The 12189-nt window shown below is 36.2% G+C and overlaps 1 protein-coding gene across 7 annotated transcripts in view; it reads left to right on the forward strand.

The window, feature by feature from the left end:
- The first annotated feature begins 8935 nt into the window (after positions 1 to 8935).
- LOC114399540 (ABC transporter I family member 11, chloroplastic) overlaps positions 8936 to 12189 on the forward strand; it is a 38590-nt gene continuing 35336 nt past the window's right edge. For 3 of the 7 annotated variants that reach the window (XR_003663752.1, XM_028361744.1, XM_028361745.1), the window contains exons 1-5: positions 8938 to 9215; positions 9382 to 9461; positions 9623 to 9674; positions 9795 to 9928; positions 11989 to 12103. Coding sequence is in view for 6 of the 7 variants with exons in the window: in XM_028361744.1 (XP_028217545.1) it covers positions 9078 to 9215; positions 9382 to 9461; positions 9623 to 9674; positions 9795 to 9928; positions 11989 to 12103 (519 nt within the window). In the remaining variant the exon portion in view is untranslated. Of the gene's footprint in view, positions 9216 to 9381; positions 9462 to 9622; positions 9675 to 9794; positions 9929 to 11988; positions 12104 to 12189 lie in introns of all 7 variants that reach the window. The other 4 variants (XM_028361742.1, XM_028361743.1, XM_028361741.1 and 1 more) reach the window with 3 other exon arrangements.

Consider the following 12189-nt stretch of genomic DNA (forward strand, 5'->3'; position numbering starts at 1 on the left):
TTAAAGAAATGCAGAACATGGGTACTTAAGCATAGTTGCAAGGGTCCAAATCATAGTTTTTTTTTTTATTTTGTACTTGTATTTTGAGGTGTAAGTCCATGGAACTGGTGCACGAAATAATTTTTTTTGGATTCTTTGACGTTTAAGCTATAGAAAAAATGAGTCACAAATATCATTAATGTATTCGACATAATTTTAAAAAAATGCAGAACATGGGTACTTAACCATAGTTTCAAGGGTCCAAATCATATTCGATGATGTCGTTACAGGGGTACTTAAACATATTTGATCCCATTATCACAACATTTTATACTTCAATGACCAAGACGATGACCAATCCCACAAGGTGGTGGACGCCGATTACGTCGCGGATTTCTTCTTTCCAGTATGACTGGTTCTTCCACGTCATGATCATGTTGTTGTTCTATGTTAGTATTTTCAATGTTGGTTGTTGCAGCTGAAGAACTTTGACCTTGTTCTCCAAACGAATATGGTGCATCGAACAGTTGTAAAGTAGCTAAATATGATGCTGCTGAATTTGGTGTATTGAAATCGACACCAAATAAATCGGTCATCTATTCATGAGTGGTTGCGGTGACTGACTCGCCAGTGTGGCCAAAAGTTTGATGAACAGGTGAAGGAGTAGAATACATTGACTGAGGATGTGGAATTTCAAAATGTGTTTGTTCAACACCTAACCCTGCAACATTTTGTGTAATTGTTGTGCGTGGATCATGTAGTTGTTGTTTAACAGACAAGAACAAAGTAGTGTTTTTCCTATACCATTCCATGTACACTGGTGTATGTGTCACTATTCCTTCAACCCATTGCCTAGCTAAAATATCGTTGTGTTTGTTTTTCCAGATATTAATCCACTCCGCATGATATTCCATCTAATCAGTGTAATGATTGTCTCGCATGTCAATTTGGAGAAGTAGATCAAGATTCATGGGATCAACAGGGATATCTTGTTGTAGTCCAAATTGTAGCTTCACCCGATTTGTTTGATGCCATTCGACAATCGAGAAACAAATAATTGCAGTACATGCAGACCAAATCTCCATGTCTCTATATGCACGTATGGGTAGGTGTTCTTCAAATCCTCTATATAGGACCCAAAAAAACTGAAATATATGCCAACAAGGCAACATGTTAGTATGTATGTTTATATTTAAGGTGCAAATCATGATAGTATTATACCTCATGGCTCTCCATATGATCTATACGAGACCTATATCCGACTAAATCACCATGCGGTGTGGCCCTATATTCTAATCTACCACCACTCCATCTAAAATGTAAAACATACAAAATCAGTATTCATTGTAATGTTATAATACACGTCATTGAAATAAAAAAAAAATTACATTTCGCTATATGTAAATAACCTTTTAGCTAGTGGAAAAGTTGTTTCTCGTGGGACTCTTGGTGCAATAAAAGGCATGCGGTACCAAGCCCATGACTGCAATAGTATGACACAACCACCCATAGATTTACCAACCTCCGATGATGCTCGACATAGTTCTCTATACAGGTTTGCTAAGCAAGTCGAACCCCAACTATATTTTTTTGTGTTGTTCAAATCATGTAATAGGTTCAAATACATTAAATGAACTCTATTTCCAGATTTATCAGGAATTAAAGCACCGCCAATCATGTACATTATGTAAGCTCTACACCTACATTGTAGTTGGTGCGTTGTTGGTTCTTCAGGCAATGGTGCGCGCAACATGTTTAGCAACCATGTCAACTTCAGTGCGGCTCCTTTACGTGCATTTTCGGGAGGGACTTCCCCTAGTAACTCGTGGCATAACTCATCCCAATGTAAGAAGCTAGGTCCAGCCACAACATGACCATCAACTCTAATGCCTAGATGAAGTGCAACATCTTCGAGTGTGATGGTGCACTCTCCCCATGGCAGGTGAAAGGTATGTGTTTCAGGCCTCCATCATTCAACCAATGCAGTGATCAATGCAGGATCAATTTTACACTGTTTGATTAGGGCAATATGTTGGAACCCGGTAGACGATAATAATGGTATAATTTGTGGTTCTGGTTCAGGTATTGTATGGTAATAGGAAGTGATTAACTCATTAATCATAGTACGTGAATGATGAACGTGTTGATGATGCAATAGAGGTTTATCATCCATGAGAATGATGTCAAATGGTAAACCGAATACAAATGATATAAAATTTGAAGTTGGGTGATGCAAATGTGGTATTGACATGCACCTCTCATCTATTTATCATTTACACTATGTTCGGTTTTGCAAGCACAAATACACTTAAGATAACTGTAATGCCTCGAGATTCCAAAGCACATTTATAATTTGTCTCGTTCTAAGGCCTCGAGATTCCAAAGCACGTTAACATGACTATGGTACTGTGATGCATCGAGATTCTAATTCACGTGAATCACTAAAATTTCGTGCACACTGTTCACCCGCATGCGTACGTTAACCACATTAACATGGTTCTCAATAATTCGCATGTCTTTAACATTACACTTAAGGTAATTGTAATGTCTCGAGAATCCAAAGCACATTTATAAATTGTCTCGTTGCAAGGCCTCAAGATTCCGAAGCACGTTAACATCAACTGTGGTACTGTCACACATCGAGATTCTAATACACGTGAACCAATGACATTTTCGTGCACACTATTCACCCGCATGCGTACGATAACCGCATTAGCTTTGTTCTCAACATTTTGCATGGCCTCAACATTACACTTAATGTAATTGTAATGCCTCGAGATTCCAAACCACATTTTTATTTTGTCTCGTTGTAAGGCCTCGAGATTCCAAAGCACATTAACACAACTGTGGTACTGTGATGCATCGAGATTCTAATTCACATGAACCATGGACCCGTGATTGATTGCATATATAAACCTACCATGTCACCTAATACTTTGCACTGTTGTGTCTAATCAAATTGTGAAAGAAAACAGAGAGGGCTAGCAATGAGGTCAAAGCCTATTTGTGCGTACGTTTATATCAATGGTGAAATCATTCAAAGTTCAAGTGCAAATGCAATTTTCAGAGGTGACAACACAAAGTCGTTACTCTTGAATCCAACAATGACGCTGCCAAATATAATCACTACAATACAGTCATCAATTACAGATAATGGTGTTACGCCTATAATTAATGTCCTTTGGTATCGTTGTCTTGTATATCAATTAAATGGTGAAGTTCAATATAGGGCAATTCAAATTATTGACGAAGAAGGTGTCTTCATACATTTCTCAATATGAGAAGTGTAATATGTATGGAACTTAAATTTGATGTTCATAATTCATTATCACCTACTCAAGTTAATGACCTAAGTTGGGCCGACATGGAGCATAAGCTGGAGAATACCATGAAATTAGAATGAATAATTTAACATATTTTGTTGTTGTATTGCATTGAAGTTTTTCTCCGTCTTTATTATCTAGTTGTAGTTGTTGCATGCTTTGAAGTTGTTATTTTTAATTTACTTCAATAATAATAGTCTACATATGCATCATTTCAGAGATGCAGAGCAATGTCAGACCTAACCCTCACATGCACTGACACCCCATTAAAGTGTGGTGTTGCACACTGTTCACTCACATGCGTATGTTTATCCCATTAACATGTTTCTGAACAATCCATGTGACCTTGGCATGCGATACGGAACACTGCGGTCAACAATCATGATTAAACGAACAGTCTGTCATGTATATTAATGTGTGAGGTTGCATATTGTTCACTCACATGTGTACACTAATTTACTCACATGCACTTAATGTCCTACCTAACTTTTTTACCTAACCGTCGTAACTAACTTTGTTGCCTAACCTTCCCACCTAACCTTCCGATCTAACTATCTTACCTAACCTTCCAATCTAACACTCTCACCTAACCCTCCCATCTAACCTTTGTAACTAACTCTCCCACCTAACCTTCCAATCTAACTCTCCCATCTAACCTTCCAATCTAACACTCCCACCTAACCCTCCCATCTAACCCTCGTAACTAACTCTCCCACCTAATCTTCCAATCTAACTCTCCCATCTAACCTTCCAATCTAACACTCCCACCTAACCCTCCCATCTAACCCTCGTAACTAACTCTCCCAACCTAACCTTCCAATCTAACTCTCCCACCTAACATTCCAATCTAACTTTGGTACTAAACTTTCTCAGCCTATATATAATATCACCATTTGACAACAACATATCACACACAACAATTTTCTCACAAAACAAAACTCGATTTGTAACTCTCACACCATTTCCACTCATATCCCATAAGCACCACCATGGCTCTACCTAAAGAAATTTCGACCCTCATTTACCACAATGGTCACATTGTAGACGATCCAGTTCAAGGATCGACGTACCAATGTACGACCCCAATATTATTTTATGCCAGTCGTTCTATTACGTTTACATAATTCATTCAAAAAATTAACAATCGTCTCCCTACTCGAGCAACTGAACAAGTTGCTCAATTGTTATTTCGTGTCCCTATTTCACTTCATCTCGGTCAGACACGTTTTATTTCAGCTCAGCTATTCGACAATGATGATCTTAGAGGCGCAATGGAAACAATTATCCAGAATCCACAATTGAATTCTGCCGAATTCTATGCTGTTACTGAGCTTATTCCTCAACCACAACCATCGTCTCCACAACCCTCATGTCCACAACTACAACTACCGCCTCCACAACAGTTACCGTACAACAACATAGACCTCAATAATCCAGTATCTTCATACAACAACCTTGAATCGCAAGACCCCTTTGACATTTATACTTCATACACACAAATATTATCCGAGAACGATTCCTTTTTTCATGGCCAACAAACCTCCTTTGACCAACAAAACCATCCTTCATCCCCCTTTACGCCACCTTCACAACTACCACAAACGCAAACATCAAACCGAGATGAACATCCCATTGCTAACGAAGATCCCATTATACGATTTCATCATGAAAACATGGATGATTTTACTGAGGATAAGGATCAACATTTCTTTGATCACATCAATCAACAAAGCAATGACCAAAGTGATGACCAAACCGATGACGAGGGTGTTGGCAGACCAACGACACCTCCGTCACCTCCGTTGCAATATTAGCAACCTAGGTGTCCAGTAGACTTGAACTTTGACCACCTACTACACTACATTGATCGACACCATTTTGTTCATCAGCAACACAATGTACAACCACCAGTCGGTGTACTCGAGGTTGGCATGACCTTCGATGACAAAGCACAATGTATTCGAGCAATCAAAGAATACAACATCAGAAATCATTTTGATTGCAGAACAATTTACTCTGAACAAAGAAGGCTAAACTTCATCTGCAAGTTACATGAAAATGGTTGTACATGGAGCTTGGGCGCATGCAATTCAAAGAGGCATAACAAATGGATTATCAAGAGTATCAGAGGTCATCACACTTGTCTCGTGCCGATGCTCAGACAAGATCATCGCCAACTTGACAAACACGTCATAGCACAGATTATCCAACCAATTGTCAAAACAAACCCAACTGTCTCCATCAAGACGTTGATTGTAGAGATCAAAACGTTCATGAATTATACCCCATCCTACAAGAAGACATGGTTAGCAAAGCAAAAAGCATTGGAGATGATTCATGGAAACTGGGAAGAATCATATGCCAAACTGCCAAAACTTTTCGGAGCTTTGCAATCTTGTGTTCCCGGGACTGTGGTCGCTGCTCAAACAGAATCCTTGTATGAGGGGGGAGAAATAGTACTAGGCAAAAGATTGTTTAAACATGTCTTTTGGTCATTTGGTCCATGCATTAATGGTTTTGCATATTGCAAACCCATTGTACAAGTAGATGGTACATGGCTTTACGGAAAGTATACTGGCACACTGTTGATAGCTACCGCACAAGATGGAGCTAACCATATCTTCCCGATTGCCTATGCCATTGTAGAAGGGGAGACAACTTCAGCTTGAGGGGTTTTTCTAAAGAATTTGAGAAGACATGTTACTCCACAAATTAACATTTCTCTTATTTCTGACCGACACCCCTCAATTATAAGTGCCTACAACAACCCAAGTAACTTATGAGTCCAGGACACATCCCATTTCTTTTGCCTGCGCCACATTGCACAAAACTTTCTTCGTGGTAACTCAAACTGCAAACATTTAAAGAAACCACTTATGTTGGCTGGTGAGAATCTATTTTATTTATTCGTTATAATTTTCTTTCAATCAAATTTTATAACATAATACATTGATTAAATATTTACAGGGTACGCATACACGGAGAAGATGCACTGGCGACATCTTGGGGATATTCGTGCGAATAAGCCAAGTGCAGCTGAATGGCTTGATCAATTACCCAAACAAAAATGGGTACAATGCTTTGATGAGGGGAAACGTTGAGGACATATGACTAAAAATTTGTCGGAGTCTGTTAATTCCATGTTCAAAAACACAAGACATTTGCTGGTGTCATCGTTGGTTGAGGAGACCTATTTCAAGACCGCACAACTCTTTGCTAATAGAGGTCGACAAACTCAGGCAATGATCAACTCCGGCTCACAGTATTATGAAGTCGTCTTCGATGCAATTAATAGTGGTCAACAAGAATCTAATACACACATTGTAAATGAATTCGACAGACACAATCACACTTTTATTATAACAGAGACTCAATCCCCACTTGAAACACCCAAATCACCTGGAAGGTTTAGAGTAATGTTACAATCTCAAAAGTGTGATTGTGGTGAATTTCAGGCTAAACATTTACCGTGTTCTCACGTCATGGTTGCCTGTAAATCTGTCAATGTTGATCCCATGACCTATGTGCCGATGATATTCACTTTATAACACATTTTGCACATCTACGACAACTCCTTTGGTTTATTGCCACACAAATCAATGCGGCAAGAATATGAAGGAGATCAGTGGGGTCCTGATCCAAGGAGAAAGAGGATTGCAAAGGGTCGTCCCGTTTCAACTCGCATTCCTACTGAGATGGACGAAGACGAAAATGAACGAGCAAGTAGAAAAAAATGTGGACTTTGCCGGCAACATGGTCATAACAGAAATAATTGTCCTAATGTATCCTCATCTTAGTTTTTCCTTAGACAAATGTCATTGTTGAAATATTTTATTGATGATGTAGTATAATGTTCTTATATAAATAAATTGTTAAAAATTTTAGTTTTATCATTTTTAATTAAATCTAATAACATAAACAAACTAATTATATTTAGTAAAATAGTTAAATTAAAAATTTTAAAATTCAAATTATTATACAAAATAAATATTTACTAAAATAAATATATTATTATACAAAATTCAGATTTTAAAACATATATTCACCCCAAAAATATCTTAAATAATTTAAATAATATAACAAAAATACTTAAATTTAATAATACCATTTTCTTAATAACAAAATTAAATTATAAAATAATATTACATAAATTAATTTAATAAATAAATAATTTTAAAATCAATTAAAAATAATTTTATATAATATAATATTTAATTTTAATAATATATAAACTTATTTATAAAAAAAAAGGAAGAAGGGAAGTCGGGGTGCCAGAACCCGACTTCCGTGAAAAGCATGAACTGATGTAATTTGGGAAAAAATTCCCAAACTAGTGTATATCAGGCATGTTTTGGAGAAAGGTGTAGTACGGTAAAAAAAAACCGCTATTATTTATGTTGACCTCACAATGTAAACTGTGATATTTTTTCGCATCCCCTACTATATAATGGAAACTTGTTTTCACTGTATACTTGAGAAAAAAAATTAATTTTAATTTTTTAATTTTAATGTATTTTTTTTAAAGGGGTTGAATTGAAACAATTTTGTAAACTACTTTAAAAAATTAACTTAATAAATATAGATGGATGTGATGATATAAAAGAAATTGTACTAAAATCATATAGATACATAACACGACATTCAGTAACAAAATACAAAAGTTTCAACTACAAAATATATAATTAAATTCAAAACATAAATCTTCAACAAGTTTTCCCCTTCCGTTGTGCATACTTTTGATCCTTGGTTGTGTCCACCTTATTACCTATTCTATATCCTCATAAGCCTTGATGCTAGGGAAAGAGAGATGCCCAGAAACATCGTCTACAAAAAATAATATGTACACAATACAATTATACAATCAAAGAGAGAGAGAGAAAGATACTTACAGAACAATCATGTTGATCGTCTGTTTGGGTGTTTGCTGCAACATGTTGATAAGGCATAGGGGAAGAGGGTTTTGTTGGGGAAGAGGGTTTTGTTGGGGGCGAGGTGTATGGATGAGAGAAAGTGTAAAACGAGTCTAGATAGTCTCAGCATAGCACACCCATGACAAGGTTGGACTTGATAAAAGCCTTTTTCTTGGTTAGACATACAATTTCCTCATCGACAAAATAATCATAACCTCTGGATATCAAACTTAAAAACATAAGCAATTGCTTGATGAGACAATTCACAATCCTTTAAATGTTACACTTTAAGGTATAAGTGCTTATTTGGTAGATGATTTATAATCCATCAAATGTTAAGTTTAAAGGCATAACCTATTCTGGTCGAACAATTCAAAAGATCTTTTTTTAAGTATAATTAAAGTACAATTTATATATTGAATATTTTAGTTAAACTAGGATATATTTTATATATTGAAATTAAAATATGTTTTTTTTATATAAAAAATGGTTAATTTTAATTTATCATCTAAAGTTTTTTTTATTAGTTATATATGTTTTATATTTTTTAAAAATCTCTCATTATTTAGTGATAATATAAATGTATTTAAACATGTTATGTGGCTAATTATATTAAATTAACATATACACCTACAATATATCATCAATAAATAAATAATGAGAAAGACCATTTATAAAAAATAAAAACTAACAAAAAGAAAACTAATCCTCAAATTAGATTCAAACTAGAGAAATTAAAAAGAGAGATATGTTTTACCCTTAGCCGGTCGTTAAAATTTCTGTAGTTCGAAGCAAATATTCCATCGTCCCATCCTGCCGGTTTGCCGTAGCTGGAACCCGGAAAACACACCCGGAGCCACCGTGAATGACGACCGTTTTGAGGCCACCGATTGGGTTGCGCTTCCTCCAACCACCACAGCTTTCCCCTTCTCCCACATCGTGTGTTTCTTTCTCCCTCTCACTCAAGCTTCCCAGAATCAACTCTAATTACTCCTCTTTCGAAGTACGCATGCTCTTATCGACTTACACTGTCCCTTCATTTTGATTTTGCTTTAACGTCTTGTTTCACATTTAGCTACTTTCTTGATTGCTGCTTTATGTTATATATGGTGGAAATTTCAGGAATGTACGTATTTATGTACTAAAAAATTGTATTATTTTTGCTTAAGGTTAGAGACGTTACCTATCAACCCCCGGGGACTCAGCTTAGACTTCTGAATTCAGTTAGTTTTTCACTTCCAGAGAAGAGGTACTTAAATGATTGTGTGTGTCGTTATTTCATCGTGTTAATAACTTCAATGTTGTGATGATTGTCATTTGTTCGTTCTGAGTGTGAATTTTGTCAATAATGTTTTTTCCTAGTTCTTTTTTTGGATATCTGTGGCAGCTTATTTCTGTCAATTGCAACAGTTTTGGTTTAATTTTCGGGCAGAGTGGAAGCGGAAAAACAACTCTGTTGCAGGTCGGTCTTACTTTTTTTATCCATTTAGTGAATCTGGTTTTCTTGAATATTCGTGCATGATGCTTTTCTAGTTGGATTATTGTTACAGCTCATCAATTGGGCTCGCGTTTCTCCATTTAGCTTCTTGCAGGAATAAGCAAACCAACCTCTGGATCTATTTACATTCAAGAATATGAGAGTGATGGAAATCCCAGTCAACCTCCAGAGCCCTTGGTGCCGGAAAGGGTTGGTATTGTCTTCCAGTTTCCCGAGAGGTACGAATATAAACTAATTACATGTAGTGAGAGATTTTGTTACTCTCTGGCTTGCATTTGTTTTAATCTTATGTTGTAAATCTTGACCGACACGTCAACTACCTTGTTTGACTCTTGGGATCCATGCAAATTTCTTGTGGCTCAATCCAAGAAGACTAGACATGGAAACATGAAGAAATGAAGCTTAGACATTAATGTGTTGCTGACCAAATTCCCAAATATAAGTCTGTACACATATGGAAAGAGACTCGCACATAACAATAACAACTAATATCATACATTAGTTAGATATCAATCAATATGTTAATATGACAATATGAGTACCAAAATGACTTTTGTATTAATGAATGCATATGCCTGTGGAAACAGTTCTTTTGTGTTTTGTTGAAATGATTGTGCCCTTAGAGTTTTGTTCAATTTCTGCTGATTATTTTGAGGATCAAGAAGGATCAAAGAGGGACTTGTTTTTTGCTTTCAAGACAGGTTTCTGTCTGCCTTTGTTATGAGATAGATGTGTTTTTCAAGCTTCTTGTTGGTGTTTAGCACATGGACTTTCTCATGAAGTTTTTGTCATATTTGTGGAGGGATGGCAGAATGTTTCGTTTATGTATGTTCTTTATTATTTTTCTACTGTCAATGTCCTTCTCTAGTCTGTTGTGGAGAATTCTTATCATCCATATGTCTCCTCTTTCTTTCTTGTCTTTCTAAATGGGTTGTCCAATGCTTGAGGCTCTAACCATTGTTGGGCTTGGGGAGGGTCAGATTTACATAACCTTACCCCTATGGACAAAGGTTTTTTCTGTATCTAGAAGAACCATGAATCCATGACCCCTAGATCACAAGGCAGCAACATTACTGACTAACCGGCTCACCATCTTCTTCTTGTCTTTCTATTAAGAGTTTGGGCTTTAACCCCACAAAAATGGTTTATAAGGTGAGAATTACCCAAACTTTATAAGCTCTATTTAAGTCATATATCAAATATCAAGGTAACGTGAAACTAAACACCCACCCTGAGGCTACAATTAAGGCAGCCCCAAGAAGCCGCAATTAAGCTGGCTTTCCAACACCCCTTCACACCCAAGGCTATGGGCGTGGAGCATGGCAATGCGGGTGGCCCAACAATGGATATTGGATAGACTCCAGTATGATCTCAGAATTTGGGCTTAAGGTCTAACTTAACCTCAAAAACTAGTTTGTAAGGTGAGGATTGTGTAATTTTGTAAGTTCTATTTTAACCCATATGTCGAGGCAATGTGGGACTCAATACACCCCCTTAGGGGTTATAAGGTTGGCTTGGTGGTAAAGGGAGAAAAGAGAGGGAGCGGGGGGGGGGGGGGGGGGAAGAGGTCGTGGGTTTGAATCCCCTCACTAACAAAAAACTAACAATTAACATTTGTTGATAAAAAAAAAAATACACCCTCTTGTGACTGCATTTAAGGCAGCCCCAAAAGAGACCGCAATTAAGGTGGGCTAAGGGAAATTACATTTAAAGCAACTTTCCAACACTTTATAATAATATATATTTTTTGTTGTCACAGAAAAATATGTTATAATCACTGTCTGACATGCTAATAAGAGATTTATGCAGATCTGTTTTCCGGCCACTTGTCAAACAAAAGACAGCAGCAGCACAATACCTTTTGTAGGATTAGAGATAACTTTCTGTTATTAGTTTCTTGTTTCTAATTGAAATATTTTGAACATGGAAGGATAATTCTGTTGATCTTATTATCAAAACATTCATGGCAATTTATATTGTTCAAATACCTTTTATATGCCTAATTAGATTAAATTGAAATATTTTGAACATTGAAGGATACTTCTGTTGATCTTATTATCAGAACATTCATGGCAATTTATATTCTTATTTTCAAAACATTCATGGCAATTTATATTGTTCAAATACCTTTTATATGCCTAATTAGACTAAATTGAGTGGTATGTTATTTAATTGTCTAAATGTTTCCATTAGTCATTTGTAAATCTTGTTTGATCATTTTTCATTTTTATTGGATTGTCATTTGTAAAGTTCTACAAATATTGGTGTTACGACCTAGGTATTTTGTGGCTGATAATGTGCTTGATGAAGTCACTTTTGGGTGGCCAAGGCAAAAGGGTAATCATCACCTGAGGGAGAATCTTGCTCTAGGGCTACAGAGGGCAATTAACTGGGTAGTTATGCCTCTGTATATCACCAAGTGTCTTCTTTTACTGTATATATGACTTTATCTGATTTTCATGGTCATTTGTATGTTTAT

Source organism: Glycine soja, chromosome 19 (genome assembly GCF_004193775.1).
Source record: "Glycine soja cultivar W05 chromosome 19, ASM419377v2, whole genome shotgun sequence".
NCBI classification, from domain to species: Eukaryota; Viridiplantae; Streptophyta; class Magnoliopsida; order Fabales; family Fabaceae; genus Glycine; species Glycine soja.